The following is a 24,036-nucleotide window of genomic DNA, read 5'->3' as shown; positions in this document are numbered from 1 at the left end:
AGGCAGGTGAATCAACTGAGGTCAGGAGTTCAAGACCAGCCTGGCCAACATGGTGAAACCTCATCTCTACTAAAAATACAAAAATTAGCTGGGCGTGGTGGCAGACGCCTGTTATCCCAGCTACTTGGAGGCCGAGGCAGAGAATTGCTTGAACGCGGGAGGTGGAGGTTGAAGTGAGCCGATATTGCATCACTACACTCCAGCCTGGGCGATGGTGAAATTTCGTTTCAAAAAAAAACAAAACATAGAAATAATAAAAATGGTGTTGGGTTTTAGCATATGTAGAAGTGATATGTATGATAAAAACAACAAAAACATAAGGGGGAAACTGAAAGTAAATTGTTATAAGATTTTTACACTGTTTGAAAGTAGACTAGATATGTTAAAGGCGTATACTGTAAATCCTGGAGCTGCATTGTCCAATCTGCTAGCCTCTGTCAACATGTAGCAGAGGAATAGTCTCCCAGGCAGGAGACTGCAAGGGCCTGAGTAAGGCATTACTTGAAGAAATAGGGAGAAGGAAATGGATTAGAGAAGCATCTGTGAGTATTAAGAGACTGTGGTAAACTTCCTATTATGAAAAACATGCAATTATTTTAGGACTCATTCGACTTTTGGTTTGGAGTTAAAATGTGGGTAGTAGAATTGCTGAAATAGCGCAGAGCTGGTCTCAAGGATATATAAATTTGTTTCTTCCCAAGCTAAACTCAGCCAAGTAAGACTTTTTTCTGGCTTTCAAGGCTTCCTGGAGAGGAGATATGCAGGCTCCTTCCTCTCTCACACGTCATCACTCTCAAGTTCTTTAAGAAATCTAACCTAAATGCCTCATCCTGCATCTTGACCTTACAGTGGAAGTAGAAATAACGCTAGTTTGTCTCAGAGTTAAAAATCCTTTGAGAAGTTCTTTCTAGCTTTTCCTTCTCCCCTATCTGTTGAGTATTTGCTTTCTTATATTAGGTCTTAGATGTCAAATTACAGCAATAAGTTTCAAATTACATTATCTCCAACTCTTAGAATCTTTCTCCACAATCACTCCTTTCTAGAAAGAGACTATCCCCTAACACAATAATTTAAGTCCACATGTATGAAGCAGAGAAGCTTATGTCCCATAGCCCTTCCTGCAATTTAAACATTAGTGATTTCAATGTGAACAATGTAAAATTGTGAGCAGTTTATCATTTAATACACCTGGAGGTGTCTTGGATAATACTCATGGTTCTAATGAACAGCAAAAGCTACTAATGCCTTTGGTAAGAGGGAATTGGTTTTTAATAGTATAAGAAGCAGCTGGAAGCCAGTGTGTGACATGGTGATGGATGAACTGGGATGAATGGGAGATTGGATATGTGACTCAGGATTATCCTCTGAGGAGAATCTAGTCCCAGTTTAATTCATTTAATCTAGGCAATTACCGGTAAACCTCACGTACTGCTTCCTTCTGGGTCTTAGAGACCCAAACAACATTGTGGAGAATATCAAGACCTCACCGAAAATGTCTCACTTAGGTTATTGAGAGACTAACCTCAATTTCTGGAATATTGTTTTTCTGATCCATGTTTGCTGTTTGGTTTTAATTTTGTTTTACTATCCTGGGAAGGCTGATCTTTATATAGCTTTTGTTAGATATTCGATCAATGTGGGGAGTTTTTATTTGATTTGGTTTTAGAACAGAAGCAAGGAAAGGAGGCAGCAAGGGACAAAAAGGACTCATTTTATTACAGTAAAACATGTAACTCTGTGCTAACACTACCCTAAATCACCATAGTCTACCAGTTTAGGAACATGAAGAGAAGAGGTACACTAGCTTTAACGCATAGTAATCTTTATGTTCATAATATCCCTTTCTCAATTAGCTACTAGTCTTATAACCAGAAGAGGGTACTTTTTTGAAGGCTGTCTCCAGCAGAATAAGAATATAAATCAGGAGTTCTCCTCAACATGCAGTATGAAGATACAGGCTTGACATTATCCCATTCCCAGATAAAGCTGAGGGGAGCAGAGACCCTGAGTTCTCACAAAACTTGGCCCTGGCATCTTTGAGACTTTGATGGGGATAGTGGTGGAATATGCCCAGGGAGGTTAGACGGGTTGGTAGGTGACAGCTCTTGCTTCAAAGCTGCAAGCACTTTTCTATTTTGTAAGACATGGAGACTTCCATGTGTCTGTGAAGTAAGTATTCCTTTGTTCAAGAAAGGCCACTAGAAGGGCCACTTAATAGTGTGACCACAAGTCATAGGTTACCAAAGTAGATGGCTGAAACTGAAAAAGCTAAAATGTTCCTGAAGAAGGACAGAGTTGGAGCTCTGCAGAATACATGTCCTTAAGGGAGTCGTTTATTTTTCTAGTATGGATTCAGACTTCATTCATTCATCTATTCAACAGATATTTATTGGGCATCTACCATGTGCCAGGCACTATTTTAGTGCTAGAGATATGGCAGTGAACAAAACAAACCCCCCAGCCCTAATAGATCTTACACCCTAGCTGGGAGTAAAAGATAAATAATAATACATAAAATAAATAAGCAAAAATACAGAATAACAGATATTGATAACTGGTATGGAGAAGAATAAAGCAAAACAAAAGGATTAGAGTTCCAGGGTGAAGGTGATCCTGGTGCCTTAAAACGAACAAAAGAGCAGGCTTTGTGCCTATGAACTGTGAACGAGTAGTCGACCACAGAAGATGGAGCTATTTTCATGCAAGACTTCTTAAAATGAGGGCCTCTGGGTCTAAGTGGAAAAGTTGGGGGAAAGGGCCCTTCTCCTCACTTTTGCCTAAGATCTAGCACTTCTACAGTACTTTGAAGACATGGATTACATTTTGGGGCCCCTGTTCATGGTATCATCACAAAGACTAGTATAGTCTCCATTTGTGTCTGTGCAATAGAAACAGAATGCACCTTCACAGTGGCTGCTAAACTGTAACTGATAGTGCTTTGTTGGCCCTTGAGAACGTGGTAGAAATAACTTTTGACACTATTTGGGAGGCCTCTGAGAGGGATGGACATGGTATAACTAGATGTATTAGTAATAGTGAGACCTACAAAGTTTTGTAGAATTATGTAGGATAGAATAGCACAGATTTCTTCAAGATATGACAGACAAGGAAGGGCCTGGAAGTTTGCATAAGTCAACTACAAAGGACATTAAATTCCTAAAAGTACCTTTAATGGAAGAGAGGTTTATGGCACACATACCATACCATAGTCCCTATCCTACTGTAGATATTTGGTCATGATTTCCTTCAAATTGGACTGATACTCTGGGAGAGCCAATTGGTCAAACAAAATTGCCCCCATTGAACTAGAAATTGTTTTTTTTTCAGGTGACGCAGCACTATCAATGCCTGACTTGAGGCCAAACCAGCTTTTGCAAAAATGACAACTTTCTGGGGGCAAAATAATTTATGGGGATGATGGAAGGTGCTTGAGGCCATGTACCAGGGATCACGGTGGCTCCAGAGTTCCGAATGCTTCTGTGTCCATGGCCAGTTACCCAGAGACTTTGGATTGGAGCTGGTGACATCACCATGACATTGAATACATGTTTGAATATGCATTGATGGGGGAAAAAGCCTCTGCAAGTGTTGATCTAAGGGAAGCTGCTGCAGCGGGCAGTACAGAAAGGGGAGATGGGATGACACTGGCAAAACAGGTTTAATTGGAATGGGGGGTTGTCAGTGGAGACTCATATTGCGTGAGAAGTTGGAAGTTCCCCTAGAATTCTTTCTCTGAGTAAAGTTAATATGGAAGAGAAATAAGGGATTAGGGGTGGCCTTAAAGACTACTAAAAATAGTTTGAGGTCACAGAGCAAGCCCCTGGAAGTGTAGTTCAGGCCTTACATGAGGGGTGGGTAGGTGGCTCACCACATGGCCATGTCTATGATGCTAAATCATCTTGAGGGTGTGGACAGTTGGATCCCCTCTCCAGTCAGAGGCTCATAAGGGCCCAGGATCTTTGCAAACCACTATGTCCTTTTCTCTGTGCAAACGTGGGGGAGATGAACAAAGCAGGTTGGCTGTAATGCCAGGTAAACCACTCTCTGGTGCTGAGAAAAACTAGTCTATGTGACAGACAAAACCCACAACAATGTGAATATTCTCAGCCTCTTCATGTTTTTTATCCCCTGAGAAGACCCTTATAATTGATAGCTGGGGTTCCCAGTACTTGTGCAGATTGGGGGAGTGAGGGACAGAATCAAAGGAGCTAAAATAAGCTTGGCCTGATTTACATGAGAAGGACAAGAAGCTTCTTCTTGCAGGAGAGAAAAAGAATACATCCAAGAAATGAAGAGAGTGGAGGAGTCAGAAAGCAAGGGCTAGGCTTGAAAGAAAGTTTGAGGGTGTTTGGGGAGAAAGGAGAGAGACCAGCAGCCACAGCTATGCCATAATGTGTGGAACAAATAGAGAAGGAAGAGAAGTTTCAGATGTTTTGCTGTGCACTAAGAATGTAAACCCCTTTAGAGTTTGCCCAGAGACTGTAATAAAAATCTAAATTGCTTTTTAATTCTTTTGGCTATTGGATGTGTTTCTTTTGAATGTGATATCATGCTGCGATGGGCCACAAAGCAGCTCAGCTTCATAAAAGTTATATTTGGGGGATATTGTCTGGGATTTGGGGCCTAAGTACAGCAGTCAGCTGTATCTTGTTTTAGATCTTTGCTCTAGACCTGAATCTAGCCAGCTTCACTGGATTTATAGTGCAAAATATACACCAGCTATATAAAATAGAAACTAGAGATATACTGAACACCAGACAGAGGAAAATGTCAGGGCCTCTTCTGAATCCCAATTTTAGTGAGAATATGATGTTTGAAACTAGGTGTGCCTGATGGAAACCTATACATAGGCAGCATGGAAGTCTCTCCCCACAAGCTGACGAGAGAGGGATGAAGGAAAAAACAGCTAAGGTGATTCCGAGAGGATAATAGAGAAGCAGGAAGCAGAAGGTATGTAGGGGTTATATTCTCTTACTATGTGGCAGTTCCTCTAAATATTCTAGTAGGATGGCTGGGGTACACATCTGGCCCCCTTTTGCTTGGAAATAGATGCATGCAACTAACTATCAGGCACTGGCATCCAGAGGCCCAGCCCTGTAACCCAGCCAGCAGACTGAAGCTCTGCATCTGTTCTCCTTATTTTCCTGAGACTAGACATTTCTACCTTGTCTCATTTTCACACAGAGTTCCTGAAATGATCTGGTTTTCTGTCAGATGCACCAATGTCTCCTTCCTATTTTTTTTTTTTTTTTTTTGAGGCAGTCTTGCTCTGTCACCCAGCCTGGACTGCAGTGGCATGATCTCAGCTCACTGCAACCTCTGCCTCCCAGGTTTGAGTGATTCTCCTGTCTCAGCCTCTGGAGTAGCTGGGATTACAGGAGCCCACTACCATGCCCTGCTAATTTTGTTTTTAGTAGAGACAGGGTTTCACCATGTTGACCAGGCCGGTCTCAAACTCCTTACCTCAAGCGATCACCCACCTCAGCCTCCCATGGTGCTGGGATTATAGGCGTGAGCCACTGCACCCAGCCACCTTCCTATATTTTCAAATCCTGCTACTGGTCCATTTCCCCAGTTCCCACCTACCCTTGGCTCTCAAATGTTTGACCTGGAATTTGACTGGACTAGCCACACTACTTGATCTCTGCATATGTTTGCCACGGTCTTTCTCCAATAATTTCCCCTCCCTCTGGGCTCAGACCCCTTGTACTCTCAGTGGACTTCATGGCCAGCACCTCTGGCCAGCAGGATGTAATCTTATTCTGAAAGCCTTGACATACATGGTATTCTCAACAATAATGGCAAAAGGCCTTGTATGATGACATACCACAGCTACTCCTGTATGGAGACTATACTTAATGTAAGCGTATGGGATGTCAAAGATGAGAGGTCCCTTACTATGACAGAGTCACTCTTTGTAGGTAGAAGGCAGGGATAAAAGTGAAGAGTGAACGGCAAGATGAAATCTTCCATGTGAAGTGCTTGTCAAGAGATGTAAAGTAACAGAACCAGACAGAAAGCCTGAAAGCCACGCCAGTCTTTTCTGGCTATAGCAGAGTTCTCCTGGGAAGGATGAAAGCAGGGTTGAACCATAAGCCCTGAGAACATGCTTGCTGTAGTATAATCAGAAACTTATGCTGTGTAAGCTCAGCTATTTCATGTGTCCTGTCTCTATTTCTAGTTTTCCTATAGTTTTTAACAAAGTCTCTTTGTTTCCCTGGTTTCCATAAGCCCACTTCAGTTGGGCTTATGGAAACCAAGGAAGAGCATTTCTGTCCTCTCCTGAGCCAGAGTTTCAGGAGTAACCTAAGGTGCTATTACCACGCATGGGGTACATAGCAGAGGTAAGAGTCCTAACCAAGGTGAGAGTGCTGGAAGTTTGTTGAACGAAGGAAGAAATGAGCAAGCAAATACGATTGAATCATTAGTTTTAGAAAATACAATACTACGTTTTTAAAATTTGTTCATATATTCGTTTTGGGAAATCAAATTTCTAGTAGCTGCATAATACTTCATTACAACAGCAATTTTGGCTTAGATTATTTAAACATTCTGCTGCTGGTCACTTAGGATATTCCCAACTTGTTTCTATTTTAATAGCAAGAAGATTGGTATAGGCCAAACAGTCCTCTAGTGTCATAAAAGTTTCCCTGGGCCAGCTTCACTCTTCATCACCAAGCACATAACCAGGGAAACCCCAAGGTAACACATTTGCTGTTGCTGAATCGCCAGTTTACAAAACACTCACCTTTACCTAGTTCTTCTCTATCTTGAAGTGATACAGTTTGTTTCTCTTTCCCAGATTTATTCTTGCGAACTTCATTTCTGGTTTCTGATCACTTGTCTTCCCTAATTTCCTAGGATCATTATTAATTGGTGTGCTCCGCCCAGGTGCCGATTCCTTCTCAATCTGGTATCATCTACATATATTAAAGACATTTTTTCTTCTTCCTTCGCCCTTCCTGCTCCACCCCTTAAATAGGGAAAAGGGTTGTCACAAAGGTTGGGGACACTCAATGTAGGTCTGAACTTGGACACTGAAAGAGAGAGAGGGAATTACTCTAACACGCAGTCCCTCAATTCATCCCCTCCACACAACGGTCAACGGTCTGTTTACCTTTTCACCTGTGAGATGATGCAGAGTGTTATTCAGAATTAGAAATGATATTGCAGATTATCCAGTCCAATTCCCTAACAGATGAGGAAAATGATGTGGCCAAGGTCTCTGAATGAATAAATGGCAGAAACGAAACTGAAGTCGGGTCTCCTAAAACCCACTGCGTTTGGCTTGGAGAGTTCTGGATGACAGCAGGGGACGTGGTGGTTTTTGTTAAAGTATTCATTCAATAACTATATTAAGCATCTATATACTAGGTGCCAGGCACTATTTTAGGAGCTGGGGATTCCGCGATGGAGGGAGCAGGGGAGACAAAAAATCTCGCCCTTATGGAGCTTTCATTCTCCAAACTTAAGTACTTGGCCTCCCCATCCGGTGCAAACTCCCGGGGACTTGGGTAGGAGCAGCAGGGTACCATAAAGGAGGGAGTCCCATCCTTCCCCAGCTCCCGTGCTTTCTAGCCCTCGAGAGAGGGCTGATTTACTGCAGAAACCTCCGTAGTGCCCTCCTCCTGCCTCTGCACCGCCAGGCCTGGTGGGGCCGGCTCCAGAGCGCCACCACGCCCCAGCTCAACTCTGGGATGATTAGCATCAGCCTCGCTACCCCCTCCGCTTTCCTGCGCACGGCTGGAGGAAAGGGAGGCAGGACCCTACTTTAGCGCCATCCTCTGAGAAAGGAATGCGGGCTGGAAAAATCCTTCAGGGCAGTCGCGCTGGGTCTCATACTCCGGTTAGGGGAGGGACGATCTCTCCCGGACTTGGAGGTTTCTGCAGCAAACGGCTCTCTCATGCTTCCCTACTAAACACTGCAACCACGCGCTCTTTCCAGCCTCGGCCGAAGCCACTGCAGCATCCCCTTCACCTCCCCCCAACCCCCTAGTCCAGACTCCAAAGCCCCACTGCAGCTTCCAGCCATCCTCCCTTTTTCTTCTCCACTTCCTGGTTACCATGGAGACACACGTCATTTACGTGCCGTGCGTCGCCTTGGAAACAGAGGAGCATCCGCGGCGCCTCCGGGTGACCCGCCCCAGCTGCTGCTGCCACACTCGCGGGCACTGCCCGTTAATGGCCGGGGGGAGTCCCGAGCCCGACGCGCCGCTGGCCTCGGCCTTGACCCGGGCCCCTCCGCGAGCGCGTCTGTGACCCACGGAACCGGCGGGCGCTCTCTGCTTGTGGCGTCCAGAGGGCGGCGCTGACACCGGGGCGATCCGGGAGGCGAGGCAGGGCAGGGCACTTTCGTCCCGGGGCGAGCCCAAGAGACGCCGGCTCTGGGACCCCATCCGGGTCCTCGTCCCGCCGCCTCTTCTCGGCCTCCCGCGATCCTGCCCGCGCCCTCTGCCCGGGACTCGTCTCTCACGTCGGCTCCCCGGCCGTCTCGGGAGCCTCCGCTTCCCTCGGCTCCTCCCCGCCCCTCCCGGGACCTCTCCCCCTCCACCCCTTCCCCCACCCCGGAGGCCGGGCTGGACGCGACCCAGAGCCGCCGCCACCCGCTTCTGCCACTCAATGGAGGACGGTCTGCTGGAGATCATGACCAAGGACGGCGGCGACATGCCGGCGCCCCTGGAGGTGTCCACCGTGCCAGCCGTGGGGGACGTGATCTCCGGGGAGTACAACGGCGGCATGAAGGAACTGATGGAGCACCTGAAAGCCCAGCTGCAAGCCCTGTTTGAGGACGTGAGGGCCATGAGGGGGGCCCTGGACGAGCAGGCCTCGCACATCCAGGTGCTCTCGGACGACGTGTGCGCCAACCAGCGAGCCATCGTCTCCATGTGTCAGATTATGACCACGGCGCCCCGCCAGGGCGGCCTGGGCGTGGTCGGCGGCAAGGGGAGCTTCCGGAGCGACCCCCAAGAGCCGGAGACTCCGTCGCCTGGGATCGGGGACAGCGGCTTGCTGGGTCGCGATCCGGAGGACGAGGAGGACGAGGAAGAAGAGAAGGAGATGCCCAGCCCCGGCACACCCACCAGTCACTGTGAGCGCCCCGAGAGCCCCTGTGCTGGTCTTCTTGAGGGGGACGGGCCACATGTGGAGCCCCTCGACCTGCCCGACATTACCCTGCTGCAACTGGAGGGCGAGGCTTCCCTGTGAGGGGACTCCGTGGGGCACTACCTTCCCGGGCTGGCTTTGGGTTTCCGAGTGCATGACGCGAGGGGACCGAACGGCGCGGTGCGGCATGCTTCACTTGGACAGCTGCTCTTGTGGGTCAGGCAGAGAGAGACTCCCTCGAGGAAGGATTTGTAGGGTGAAGGACTTTGGGAGCATCAATAATTCTTTCTGCCCAACCAAGCAAATTATAGCAAACTGCGGAAAGGTGAGGTTCCGGGACAGGAAGCGCCCACCTCTGGACTCGCATCCATCCCCTATCCTGTCCTTTCCCCCTCCCAGACAACAGGAGAACCCCTGAATTGTGTAAATAAATTTCTGCTTTTTCTATTCTGAAAAAGGACTTATCTAGGACCATGGCAAATAATCTCTAACAATTTACCTAGAAATTAAGGAATTGGGGGTATTTTGTTCTGGCAACAGGAAATTTACCCTTCTGCTGAAATCCAAGATATTCAAGTGCTCTGCAGAAGCCTCTCCCCTTCACAGATCTCTGCGGCTGCTGATTGGTAAAGGAAGCTTGAGGAGGGAACTGCAGCCCTAGGAATCTGGGTGAATGGGGTTCCAAGGGCCCCTGGGCTGGGAGGAGCTGGCTATGAATGTGCATGAAGACATAATAGCTCAACCTCTAGGATTTTGCATGCAGAGCGGATCCTGCCTTGTCACTGACTTCATCTGGGATTGCTTTTCCATTCACTGGGGCTTAGAGAACAAAGAGCCCAGTTCACAGGCAGAGACTCAGGGGTGCTCAGCAGCAGCCCAGATTTAGGGGACATTTGAGGGACTCTTGGGGCCGCAGCCAAAAACTGTCTCTCCTGGCTACACCTGCTTAACTTCAGTTCCTTTTTCTGTCAATATGTCCCTGCCCGCTGCCTCTCGGTGTGGCCTCCATAGTGTCTTGTGTTATGTGTGTCCACTTGTGTAGTAGTGTGTGAGCCCTGAGGGGCAGGGCTTGTGGCTCTGGTGTTAGGTTCAGGGGGCTTCAGACCCTTCTGTGAGCTCCAAGCTATCATGGCGCTTTTCCCTCCCTTTTCCCCCAACCAGGGCATGGAGCATGTGGCTGTCCTGAGGTTCCTTTACTGATGTGCAACCCTCCCATCTCCTCAAGTGGTGACTGTGTGCCCTCCCCCTCCTTTGTGTATTCCTTCTCAATGCTTTCCTTGGTATTAATCTTAATAAAAAAGGCGTCATCTCCCCTCCTTGCTGACTGGTACTAGGGGGATATCAGGGTGGGGCTTAGTGGGAACTGCAGGTACCATGCCTTCCCTCCTCTCTTTGCCTCCAGTTCAAGGAGTTGACTGTCTCTGCCCTGGTTGGGACAGGCATTGCCAACTCTGCCTGCTTTCCTTTCTGTCCTGCACCTTGACCTCAAGCTGCCCTGGGGAAGGAGGTGGTAAGTGTTGAGATTCCCATGCTAACATGGGTTTTTAGTAGCTAGAACTCCAAATGGGCAGGAGATTTCTTTTCAGTGAAGCATCTGGTCTCTGGGAGAATGATTTCCGAATCTGGGTCCTGGAATGGCAGGTACAGCACCTGCTCCATGGAAGGAGTGGGGTGGGGGTATTGTTCTGGAGGGATTGCCTGGGATCTCTGAAAACAGTGACACATCACAAAGGGAAACCACAATAACTGCCTCAGGCCTCTAGTGGAGAACCCCGGTAAGGTGTTCCCCAGAGAGCTTGACTGACAGCTCTAGTCTACTCCCTTGGGCAATGGAGATTTCCTGAGGCTGCCCCTGAACAAAATTTGAGAATGAGCTGGGGTGCTCTGTGTGTGTGTGTGTGTGTGTGTGTGTGTGTGTGTTCTTGCTGCTGGTAGCTGCGGAGTGGTGGAAAGAGAGAGCACTAAAGACACAGATCTGGACTTGAATCTCAGTTCCAACACTGAATTGATTGAGGCTTAGTTTCTGAATATGTAAAATGGGGACAAGAAGTCGTTGGGGAGAAAAATATGTAAGACTCCTATGAAGTCTTGCGCAAATGTTAGTTTCCTTATAGTTTTATTGGACTAGGAGGGTGGTGGTGACTGGCTCCTCTGGGAAAACAAAGCTACCCAGGGAAGGTTCTAGAAACTTTCTTTTTATATAATCTTTTCCCATCTAAAGAAGCCTTATCCTTCTTTAGAATTAGATATTAGGTATTCGATCTAATTTTACTTATCTGATTCTATCTACAGAATTCTAATTCTTTAGAATTAGATGGAACTAAGGAAAGGGGAATGGTGAGATTCCTAAGCTGGCATGGACCTTTTCATCATAAATGAAATGGTCATCATGAATGTCATGTAACTATGGGCCAAAAAGGTCTTGGGGGACGGTCAGCCCTGTAGACATAGGCTGGCCAGAGGAATCTTGAGTTATGCAGTGACTAGGGAGTGTGTGCTGGAGACCCTAGAGAGAGCTGCTAAAGTATCTAAGTGGGAAAGTGTCCCTGAGGACTGGAAGACAGGTTCCTATTATAGTTCCAGCAGTAGTTCCTAAGAAAAACAATGACAACTATCATTTATTGAGCATCAACTATGTGCCAGACACTGTACCCAATTTTATCTCCCAACGACCCTATGAAATAGGCACTATTATTATTTTCCTATAACAGTTCAGAAACAGACTCTAAGATGCTCAGTGTCACAGGCTAGTACTTGGCAGAGCCAGGACTTAAACCCAGGTCTGTCTGACTTAAAGAGCCCTAAATGGAAACCACTTTGCTAACTGCTTTCTTATTTGGATCTTCAGAGAGGGTGATCCCTTATATCTCCAATCAAGAACCTAAAAGAATCCTGAAAAGGAAATAAGCTTAGTTTTGGTTACTTTTCATCTTCTTAGTTGGAACTAGAAATTGCAGTTCAGATTTTTGTTAGTGACCCTTCCCAGAGTCCAGTGGGTGGTAATATACTAATAGCACCAAGAAGATGGCCTCCTGGACCTGTTCCTTAAGAGGAAGAAGCCGGTGCCCCCAGGTGTTCTCTCACACAGCTCCATTCTTGTGCCTCTTTCCGGTTCCCTGTATCTCAGATTCTCCAGAGTTTGACATCAATCCCAGGGGCAGCTTAGAGTGGATGCAATGGCTCACACCTATCATCCCAGCTACTTGGGAGGCTGAGGTAGGAGGATCACTTGAGCCTAGGAGATTGAGGTTGCAGTGAGCCATGATTGTGTCACTGCACTCCAGCCTGGGCAACAGAGTGAGACCATGTCTCAAAAAAAGCCAAGGGCAGTTTAGCTCTTTAGCCTCTTCTAAACTTTGACTCTACTCCAGTTCCCCTTGTTATGCCCACTGTCCTCAGTCCCTTAGGGCCTCTTTGAAGTTCTTTAACCATTGCCCCTCAAGTCCCAGATAGATAAAAATCTCTCCAGAAAAAGCAATTCTTCAACCTTATTCAGTCACCTGCACCCAGCGTCTCACAAGGATCCAGCACAGGTAGGAGGTCCTTGTCCCTCCCTATTCCCCACTCTCCTCTTGCGTTTCTCCTTTGTACTGCCTCCTGGCCTCTTCTCTTCTCTAGTGAGTGAGTTTCAGCTGGGATTCCTCAGCAGGGACTCATGGGTAAGGGTCACAACTGAACTTCAGAGGGCCACAACCCCTTGAAATTGAATGCAAAGTCACTTAAGTATGTACATTCTCTAGAGAAAGGTCCATTGTTTCAACTTTATTCTTAAAAAGTAAGAATTAGGCTGGGCATGGTGGGCTCACACCTGTAATCCCAGCACTTTGGGAGGCTGAGGTGGGTGGATCACCTGAGGTTAGGAGTTCGAGACCAGCTTGTCCAACATGGTGAAACCCCATCTCTACTAAAAAAAAAAACAAAAAATTAGCCAGGCAAAGTGGCAGGCGCCTGTAATTCCAGCTACTCCAGAGGCTGAGACAGCAGAATCGCTTGAACCCAGGAGGCAGATGTTGCAGTGAGCAGAGATGCAAGACTCCATCTAAAAAATAAGAAAGTAAGGATTAAGTAAAAAAAAGGTAAGAATCACCGAGATAAAGAGTAATGAGACTTTTTAACTTGAGAAATACCCAAGGGGAAATGACTTTTCCTGAACCTGGTATGGGACTCCAGAGTTTTCCACACTGAATTGAAATTTTCACATAAATCTGATTACTCACCATCGATTCAACACATTGAAATTCTGTTGACACCCATGATGTGCTAAAAATCCTGTCTCCCAATACTTCCAAGTCTGCTAGTACTTGAAGTTTGCTGGAGCACTGCCGATGTTGTGGAGGCGAGGAAATGGCCCCTGCCATGACTTCATACTGTTTTATGTCTGGGGCCAACACGTGCTGTGCTGTGGTAACTCATCACAACTCTTTCAGTTTCTGGCACTCCCATCTCACACTGGTTTAAGGGGCCTTTCTCAGGGGTTAGCTCCTATTGTCAAGATGAAAACACGTATAGCTTCATAGAAATAAGGTACAGTTTTATCCTGGTATGGCTAAAATCTGCTCTTAGAGAAAATGTTATTTCCCTAAGAGACGTAAACTGGCCTCCAACATGAACACACAGTTGTACATGACCTCAGGATCACCATAAATGATAGTCTCTGCTTGATATGTATGATCAAATGGCTCACTAGAAGTTTTCCCAGAACTAAGGAATAGTCCTTTCCCAAATATATTTAGGTATATACTTCTTGCAAGACATAAAATTGCTTGCATTTTTGAAAAGGCAGGTTTTCAGAAGTATCTTCCTTATTTATATGCTTTGAAGAAAAGCTTCAGCCGGGATACCTTGCTACAGTAAGAAATGTTTTTGAATAAAAGACAAGAAAAAAGGACATGTTCCAGCTACCATATTCCCCTCACATTTAGACTGTCTCCAGAAAGTGCATTCTCTTTCTGCTTGGAAGCACTGTACTTATAGAAGGAGCCCTGCTCTGTAAATAATGCTGTAATGGTGCCACCTGTCGGGGGAATAGGGACATTACAAGGGGAGCTTCAAAGGGAATTTATGGCTTTCACTTCAGCAAACACCATCAAATAAATGCCTGCTAAAGGCCTGGTTCTCTGCCAAATGGTGGGTGGCCAGGAGAGAAGGGAAAGTAAGTAAATAGAATGTATTTGAAGAATGTAAAAAACAACTGCAATAAACTCCTAACTGGTCTCCCCTGGCCTTGCTCATATACCTTTCATCCGAAGGTTAATCTTCCTAAACCAGAGTTCTGAACATTCATTCTTCTCAGAAATCTGTGTGTCCCCAGTACTTCCTAAGTAAGGTTTAAAACCCAGTGGGCATGGGGAGCCAAGGTCCTCCCTAATTAGGCCCCGGAACATTTTTTTAACCCATGTATTTCATTTCCCAACTACGTCTTCTAGACATCATCCCACCAGGTCAGAAGCCCAAATCATCCAAGTCAAAGCTGGAAATGATTCCCAAGGGTATCCCTGGTTCCTTAATCCCTGAATGAGCCATCTAAATGAGTACCCTCTGGCCTCAATTCCCTATCTCTCTGTCATTCTTCCCAAGTGCAGTTAGATACAAATCTCTTCCAGAAAAAGGACTTCTGCAGCCTGGGTCATCTGCACCAGCCTCTCAGAGGCGTCCGCAACCTCTGTTTGCCCATTTTCTCTTCCCTCATTCTGCCTGTGAATGGGAAATCTCCAGAAATAGCATGTGAAACTTTTTGACTATGAATTTGTGCTTTTATTTCAAGGAATAGGGTTCATAATTTTCATCAAATTCTTAAGGAAGTCTGTAAAGTCAGAAAGGGTAACTAACTCTAGTCAAAATGTGCTACTCACCATTTCCCAGAAATACCCCTCATTTTCCTGCATCTGGTTCTCTGGTCATTCTCTTTATTTTTCTGCTCCATCATGCCTCTGCTAGTTAGAGTCCTACTGGTTCTCCAAAGCCCTTCTCTAACGCTACCTCCCTCATGGAGCCTTTCCTGATGTGATCTCTTCCTCCTTAAAATGTCCAAATCTTTTTCTTTGTAGCTATTTGGTGAATGGTAACTATATTTTGCCTTACTTCTATTATTCTTCATGAGCTTTTACGTTCTCCCTTGCAAATTATCAGTTATCTTGAGAACTGGAACTGCTTTCTCATTTTTATAGTCTCTGAAGTATCTATTTTATTGACTTTAAGGCACCATTGATTGTATGGCATCCTATTTTACAAACATTTAAGAAAGGAAAAAATATTGTCAAATTAACACTATGCTTTCTTATCATTTATATTTTAAAGTTTCATTCTGATTTAAATAATTTTTAGAGTTGTTTAGAAATAGAACTTAAAAAATCACTACTATGCACTGAAATAACTGAGTCATTATAGTATTATTTTATTTTTTCACATTGAGTCTGACACTGCTGAATCACTTTTTGACTCAGAATTGTTGATGTCTGTATTTTCCCATGAATGTCTATTCTCTGGGCCATTTTGAATATTAGTGAAGCGGCATTTTTTATAAAGAAAAAAAAAAGTCCTCTACTATTGACTATGGGAATTTATTCCAGGCTACAATACCTAGTATGCAAGTTTTAATGCTGGCATATTTTTTGATCTTGCTAGAACGTGTTCAGGGAAGGTGTTCAGACAACAACTAGGACGAATAGTCCTTCAAATGGTCATTAAATGGCTGAGTAACTGAAACATCAAGGGATTATAGATTTGCAGTTATGCCACTTAGAATAACAACTAGGATCAGGCATGTGTAGGCAAAGACAACTATGTTGTGACTGCTGTTTGGCCAACAGCAATTGAAAGCTGCCATCAATTATAAGACACATTCCATTTCAGAGATGTTACAATGTGGGGTGGGGGGAAGTCTGTCCGGAATTAGTAGTAAGGGACTTTTCTTATAATTGGCAGAAAATGTGTGGAATTGAATCTTAAGTATATAAAATCTAAACAATGACAAGATTTTAGAGCCTGGAATTAAGAAAACACATGTTATCATCTCATAGAATGTTAGAAAATGTTGGCCGGGCGTGGTGGCTCACGCCTGTAATCCCAGCACTTTGGGAGGCTGAGGCGGGTAGATCACAAGGTCAAGAGATCGAGACCATCCTGGCCAAAATGGTGAAACCCCGTCTCCACTAAAAATGCAAAAATTAGCTGGGCATGGTGGCGCACATCTGTAGTCCCAGCTTCTTGGGAGGCTGAGGCAGGAGAATTGCTTGAACCTGGGAGGTGGAGGCTGCAGTGAGCCAAGATCGCACCACTGTATTCCAGCCTGGGTGACAGAACAAGACTTCGTCTTAAAAAAAAAAAAAAAAAAAACTTAGAAAATGTTATTGGTGAAAGAAACTTTAGCTCTTTAAAGCATGCAGTTTTTATGGCTTAAATAGCAGCCACAGCTGGAAGGCAAAACAGGTTTCCAGAAATTAAGGGTCCCATTTTTATACTAGATCCTGGATTCTAAAAAGAGGGAATCAGCCCATCCCCAGTCCCTTGCATCTACACCCCTGAGTCCATGCAGGCTGCCTCAGTTTGATTCCTTATCAACTCTAGGACTCATAAATCAGTCATTTCAGTGGTTTCAGGAAGAACTATTATATAATCCTGCTGTCATTTAAAATATTTTACTGCAGATTAAATAGGATAATGGGGGTGGGTGGGGAAGGGATCACAGGGAAAGTCCCATGAAGAAGTTTATGCCTTTCACAGGCTCTTCCACCCAATCCTTCCTTCCTTTCTTTCTGCTCCTGCCTTCTTGCTCAGCATTACAAGCACATTCTCATATTTTGAGAAAAATAGTTTATTTCACATGTAGCCCCCCTGGGTAGGGGAAATTTATCTTATTTTTACCCCAAGTACTTCATTAAAAAGTACAGCCTCCTTCTAAGAGAATTGTTGGTGAGCAAATATTAATTATGTCATTGTACATAACTAAAGAAATGGGCGATGTGCCCAAGGTCACACAGTTAATGACTGTTAGGAACAGAAGCCTGTTCACCTGTACTATAGAACAATTTTTTTTCTCATTAAATGGTACTACACCTTAATCTGCTATAAATGGTTACAATATGCTAAGGAAAGCTTTGTAATTTGAATCCAGCTTTGAGAATAAAAAGTCAAAATATTTTTTATAGCAGGTGAATAATTCTTAGCAGCATGATGGAAAAATACATCCAAAAAGAGAACCAAGACTGAGTGACTCTGTCAGCAAGTGTTTACCAGCTGCCTGCTATGTGTCATCGAAGGCCAAAGGCACTGCAGCAGACTCCAGGAAGTCATGGTCCCTGCCTTTAAGGAGATCACAGTCTAATTATGAGGGAATAATTGAATTGGGATGGAGTGTTCTTGAATCAGGACAGAGTGTTTCTTGGAAGATCAAAGGGAAAATCTGTTCTCTGTGAGCATTGTCCACTAAATTGAAAGCACTTCACTTTTCATGGGAATGGCGTGTGTCGGGGAGGGGCAGGTGTGTATGCAGGTGGGACAAGGTAAATGGAGAAGAAAGTTAAAAAAATGTGTGATGTTGAGTTGTGGGCTTGTAAAAATAATTTTTTATTTTTAAAAAAGGAAGTTAAAAAAATGCTCAGAAAAGCCGTAACATTTTATGCTACAGAGGACATCAAGTACGACGCTGGAAGAAACGCAGTAGCAGAGGCAGCATTCCAGGAATTTTCTGGAAAAAGTAAGTAGAATGAAGCTGGCAAGACAAAACAAAAAACCTACGCATGGCCTCCACACCAATGCACAAAATACAGGTAATATAAAAATAGAATTTTAGATTTTATACAATGAGAAAAATAAAATCTCATAAACACGGTAGGATGGGATTCACACCTAGAACCTGGCAGTGAAAAAAGGTATAGTAGATTGTTCCACAGAAACCAAACTCAGTTCTGATGTGCAGCTGGAAAAGGGTTGCTGGTTATAGGTCACACACCATGTGTTTATGTGAAGCCTGCTTCTGGGTTAGAAGCAGCTTCTTTGCTGTAATCTACAGAAAGTTAGCCCTTGCCCCTGGCATTTGTAAAATTCAGGAAGGAAAGAGGGAAGAAAAGGGGCTGATAAGGGACGAAGGAAGGAAAGAGACAAAAGAAAATAAGTGTAAGGAATGAAATAAAACCAAAGAAAATGATAGAAGGAAAGTCAGAGTAGCCCTTGTGTGGGTCTTTTACATTCCTGAGCATGGAAACAAGAAAGGAATCGTTTAGGTAAAGATAAAGGAGAGGAAAGAAATCATGTCATTTTTAAAATGTGCCAAAGGCTAACAAAACAGATACATACACTGGATTATAGATCCCAGGAGCAAATAGTGAAACCAGCACAAAACCAAATTCCAGAATCCGAGGATATGTTGTTTAATGTCAATTTCATTCCTCAGAAGGAAGAGATGACACAGTACAGATTGCTATTCTGGATCTCTAATTCTGACTCATAAAGATGGAACTGATTAGTGAAATGGAAGTGAAGAAAAATCTTTGAGAGAAAGTAACCATATCACTGAGTTTCTGGTAGCCAAGAACGTAAGGTGAAATATGTGTCTAGGGTTATGAAAAACTTGACTTCAAATCAAGGCTAAGATTTTCATAGCTTGAGACTGTATGGGGGAAAACGTTCAAAGAAGATTAAATTCAGTCAGAACAGTTACTTTAGAGTTCACTGAAGAGGAGTGAATGGAATGCCTAGAGAGACCTTGCCAGAGATTTCAGATTTAGAGATAGCTGGCAGAGAGTAAGCGCAACTAAGAAAGTGGTACCCATATTTCAACATTTTAAAAGCGCAAGCCATAAAGCAAAAACTGGGGAGTTTCATTATTAAAAAATTAAGGATTTCTGTTCCATAAAGGGGATTATTAACAAAGTTAACAGGCAGATAGCAGAATGGAGAAAATATTTGCTTTGTCTAAAACTGACAAGGGTGTAATATCATCCTAAATATATGAGGAACCCCTGCAAATGAATAGGAAAAAGCAACTCAATAAACAAACAAACAAACAAACAAACGAACAAACAAACAAAACGGAGGCTGGGCATGGTGGCTCACTCCTGTAATCCCAGCACTTTGGGAGGCCGAGGCAGGCGGATCACCTGAGGTTGGGAGTTCAAGACCAACCTGACCAACACGGAGAAACCCCATCTCTACTAAAAATACAAAATTAGCCAGGCATGGTGGTGGGTGCCTATTATCTCAGCTACCCGGAAGGCTGAGTCAGGAGAATTGCTTGAACCTAGGAGGTGAAGGTTGCAGTGAGCCAAAATTGTGCCATTGCACTCCAGCCTGGGCAACAAGAGCAAGACTCTGTCTCAAAAAAAAGGAGCAAAAACTACGAATAGGCAATTAATTGTAGAGGAGAAAGCTAATAAGTATATGGAAATTTGATCAAAACATTAGTAATCAAATGCAAATTAAACCAATAATGAGATATCACTTTATTCCTATCAAACCAGTGAATAGAAATCTAGAAAATTGCAAGTGTTGGCTGGGTGCAGTGGCTCATGCCTATAATCCCAGTACTTTGGGAGGCCAAAGCAGGAGAACTGGTTGACCCCAGGAGTTTGAGACTGGCCTAGGCAACATAGTGAGATCCCACCTCTACAAAAAATTAAAAAATTAGCTGGGCATGGTGGCATGCACCTATAGTCCCATCTACTCAGGAGGCTGAAGCAGGAGGATCGCTTGAGCCTAGGAAGCTGCAGTGAGCCATAACTATGCCACTGCACCCCAGCCTGGACAACAGAGTGAGACTCTGTCTCAAAAAAAAAAAAAATTGCAAGTGTTGTCAGATGTGGAAATACAGAATCTTGCACTGTTGCAAGATTGGTTTGACCACTTTTGGAAAGTGATATGGCATTACTTGGACACATTAAACAGATTCATATCCAGCAGCCCAGCAGCAATTCCTCCCCTAAGTAACATAAAACAAATTCTTACAAGTCCACAAGGGGACCAATACCAGGATGTTCAATTCAGGGTTATTTGTAGTAGTATAGTTGGAAGCAGCATGGGAGCTCATCAGTGGAAGAGTGGACAGCTGCTTACCGCGGACTATTAGGCATCAATGTGAAGTAATAGATTAAATATTAACATCTGGCAATGTGGATGGAGCTAAAAAACAGTGCTTAGGTTAAAAAATATGTATGTAATGAGACAAATATCTCAGTAGCTTTGGAGTACACTTAAAAATCCATGCCCACAAAATAATAACTATGTTTAGAAAACACATAAATGGAAATATGCACATTAAACAAATTAGAAAATTGCCTATTGTAGGGAGAAAATGGGATTTGAAGGTTATAAACAAATAATAAATAAATGAAATGTGAGGGTCTTTCTGTCAGGGTCTGATGATAGTGTGCCACGAACTGAGGAGTGTGACTAATTCAATCCTTTCAGGAACAAACAAAACTTCAAAACATAGCAAAACAAAACAAAACAAAACAAAACAACCATAAATCAAAACACCTGAAAGATGAAGCTGGAATGAGAAAAAACTTGCAAAAAAGAAAACTGACCACAAAATGGGCTTATTTTGAACATGTACAAAAAACAGGTAAGTCTGATGCTCTTGGCACATGGATACTGTTAACAGAAGAGGGGAGAAACATTTCTGGAGGTGCTAATCGAAGTGCTTGAAATACTTTGTTATTTAATCCTCGTATCCACATTGAAGCATAGTTGTCCTAGTTAAGACTCTTCAGCGAAGAATCTTCGGTTGCAAGAAACTAGTCCATTTCTGACAGCTTTAAGCCAAACAACAACAAAGGGCATTTGTTATATGGGTGTAAGGTCATTTCACAGAACCCAAGAGTAAGAATGCAGCTGGGTCTTCAAGCCTGACCCAAACCAAGTGCTCCCAGAGGCTCTAAATATATTTCTCATCTCCTAGATAAACCTTATTTCTATATGTTAAACAGTATTTCAGAGGAGGTCACTAACTAATGATAGGTGCCTCAGGGGCTTCCCTGAGGGTTCAGGGCTCTGGACATTCTCCCTCCACTCCTATCAGAACAGCTTTGTTTTTATTTGGTTAATACATCAGGATTCTGCCTAAGAGTTCATTGAGGAAATAGCACTACAGCATCTCCTCTGGCCAGATACTGTGCGAAGAATTACAAAATAAATCACAGACGAGTGGAGAAGATAGAAAAGTAAATACACTGTAAAACAATAAGGGAGTACTGTGATAGAAAAACGCACAGATTATTAAGGGAACTCAAAGTCTAGTAAATCCAGAAAGGAGTACCTGGAAAGGGGAGGTAAGGCAGCTCAAAGGACACTGTTGTTCAGTGGAGGGAAGAGGATTCAACACTTATACAATGCGCTAAAAGTGGGGGTTATCACTGCGAAAGAACTAGGCTTCGGATCTGTGGTCAAGGCTGGGAGCTGTGGAGGCTGGATGTGATTGGCAGAATCCTCTGCTCAGGTCTGCGTCAAGCCTTGCTTCGCTCGCATCCCATCCAGCGCCAATGGGGCGCAGCATCTCAACCATGCCACTCGGCTAGGAGGGGATCCTAAGCCTCAAGGTCCTCATCTCCAGCTGGAGGGACTGAGCAGCCGCACTGGTGTCCCAGAATAGATCGCGTTCCCCGAGGGTTGTTAGGTTACCTCAATTCCGCGCGGGCGAGGCGGCAAGGGGAAGGCTCTCATTGGCTGCCACCGCCCGGGTCCGATAGGCCGAGGAAGGCTGATTGGTCACAGGCTGTCGGCGCGGGCCACGCCTATCTCTTCTCCCCGTTCTAATTAGGTCAGGGGCCCCACAGCCTCTTGGGTAGTTGGGGCGTGCGTCGCGTAGCCGGCCTTGGAAACATGGCGTCAGCTTCGGCTTTTGGTGTGAGGGAGCCGAGGGCCCAGGAAAACCCTGCGGACGGCCATTCCTGGGTACCCTTCCTACATTTTCGCCCTTTGGGCTGAGCCTTGGTAACCCCAGAGCTTGGTGGAATGCCCACCGGCGACAAGTGGCTTTGCATTGGGACATGAAAGGGGACTGGAAAGTGCCGTGCAGTTTCAGGGTGGTTTCTGGTTATTACATATTCATGAGTTTTCGCAGAGTGTGCGGGCGATTTGTGTCCTCTAGAGACCAGGGACCAGGGCCGAAGCTACGGCAGGGGAGACGCGGCCACGGATGTGGCTTCTTGTGCGAGCTCCGTTCGCGTCCGTTCCCGCCTGGCGCCAGGCCCTTTGGGAGCCCAGGGCCTTGAATGAGACCGTGCTCGCCCTTGAAAAAGCAGTTCTAGGTCATTCAGCCTGCTTTTCCAGAATTCCGGGCCCCAGCTCACCTTGCGTCATCCATGTTGATAGCACCAGTTCTACAACGAAGCAGGCGATTCCTCTTCGTTGCCTGGAATTTCACTCGTCCCCGGTATCGAACCTCCATCCCAATTTTCTACCTTACAACTCTTGAGCATTTTTAACGGCTCAGGCAATATTACCTGCTTGGAATAAAGCCTGCCCCGTTCTGGACCTCCTTAGGAGTGCAGGCTCTGGAACAGGTGCTATGCCATTTTATTATTTTTCTTTGTTTTCTTATTTATTTTTTAAATTTTTTTTTTTTTTTTTTTTTTTTAAGAGATGAGGTCTGGTTCTGTCGCCCGGGCTAGAGTGCAGTGGTGGGATCATAGCTTACTGCAGGCTGGAGTCAAGCAGTCCTCCCGCCTCAGCCTCCCGGGTATATGGGATTATAGGCGCAGGCCTCTATGCCATTGTAAATGCTGTGGATTTTGAGTATTTGACCTCTGTGAGTCTCCGTTTTTGCATCTTAACATTGAGATAATACTAGTACTTCATAAGGTTATGTGAGGATTAAATGGAAAGCTCTTACAATGTAAGTGGTTAATAAGTATGTGCTGCTGTTATATGTGCTTCCAAAGTACTTCGTGTAGGTCTTTTAGTACGCTTGCCCTTTCTATTACCATTATTTGTTCTTGTTTGCCCTACTAGAGTGAGATTCTCAAAAGCTGGAACTGTCTTGTTTGTAATCTCAGCATCTAGTAGTGCTGGGCAAATGTAAAGCTAAGAAACGATTTCCTAGAAAACTTTTTAAAAAGCAGTCTTTCTTCTCCTTTCCCTTTCTTCCTTTCCTTCACCTTTTCCTCTTTGAGATAGGAATTTTCAAACCTAGAGAAGAAGCTGAGACCCTAGGGTGAAAGATAGGTACTCATTTTGTTGTCGTTCTCCATGGTGACCGAAAGAGCCTTAACATTCGCCTCAGCCTGACAGCTTTAGACAGGTTTCTTCTGGACATTAGGTCCTTCACCTCCCCTTTCTTCCAGTGTTTACTTTAGAAAACTTGTGATTGCAAATTCTCTGCTCCTTTGAAACATATATAAATCTCCTTAGAAGCTTATTGCCAGTTTTACGACCCAAGAATGTCTTTCTCAAGGACCTGGGAGCCATCCCTTTGAAATGTAATCATCAAGGAAGATAGCCCCCCTATCTCTCAGTCTCTGTGGGAGGGTAGGAGCCTAACCTCCTGTGGGTGCCTTGTTCAGAATTGTAAAACTACATCTTGTTTTGAAGATAAAAGAAAGTTTCTTTTCCCTTTGCAATTAGCAAACACAAATGTCATGCGATTTCCCCTACAGCAGCTCTTAAAAACTCCCCAAGAGGAAACACTTGTTTCAGTAGAGTTGAGTTTAATCTTGCCTGTTTAACTTTGATGCAAATTTTGACAATGGAAATTTTAGGTTCTGCGTTTTTTGTTTCTTCTCAATTATAGTGGTTTCTCCTTTCTCCTTGTTAAGAAGAGCATCTCACATTCTCTGATTTCTGGAGAAATCAATCAATTTGGACTCCAAAGATTGGAGTTTTGTGGAGTGAAGCTACTGTTTTTGTTTTGTTTTGAGATGGAGTCTCACTCTCACCCAGGCTGAAGTGCAGTGTTGCGATCTCAGTTCCCTCCAGCCCTCACCTCCCAGGTTCAAGTGA

The 24,036-nt window shown here is 44.5% G+C and overlaps 2 protein-coding genes across 2 annotated transcripts in view; one reads left to right on the top strand and one right to left on the bottom strand.

Moving 5' to 3' along the window:
• ASB8 (ankyrin repeat and SOCS box containing 8) overlaps positions 1-6,825 on the bottom strand; it is a 28,930-nt gene extending 22,105 nt beyond the window's left edge. The window contains exon 1 of the mRNA XM_012459137.3: positions 6,749-6,825. The gene's annotated coding sequence lies outside the window, so the exon portion shown is untranslated. The remainder of the gene's footprint in view (positions 1-6,748) is intronic.
• Positions 6,826-8,141: 1,316 nt separating this feature from the next.
• Positions 8,142-10,418, top strand: CCDC184 (coiled-coil domain containing 184). Its single transcript, XM_012459139.2, has one exon. The coding sequence runs from the start codon at positions 8,620-8,622 to the stop codon at positions 9,202-9,204; it is 585 nt and encodes a 194-aa protein (XP_012314562.1). The 5' UTR covers positions 8,142-8,619; the 3' UTR covers positions 9,205-10,418.
• Positions 10,419-24,036: the final 13,618 nt, after the last annotated feature.

The sequence above is a fragment of the Aotus nancymaae genome, unplaced genomic scaffold (genome assembly GCF_030222135.1).
Source record: "Aotus nancymaae isolate 86718 unplaced genomic scaffold, 86718_ANA_hifiasm-v0.15.2.pri h1tg000092l, whole genome shotgun sequence".
Classification (NCBI taxonomy): domain Eukaryota; kingdom Metazoa; phylum Chordata; class Mammalia; order Primates; family Aotidae; genus Aotus; species Aotus nancymaae.
The sequence above is the reverse complement of the archived record's forward strand: the minus strand, read 5'-3'. Positions and strand labels throughout refer to the sequence as shown.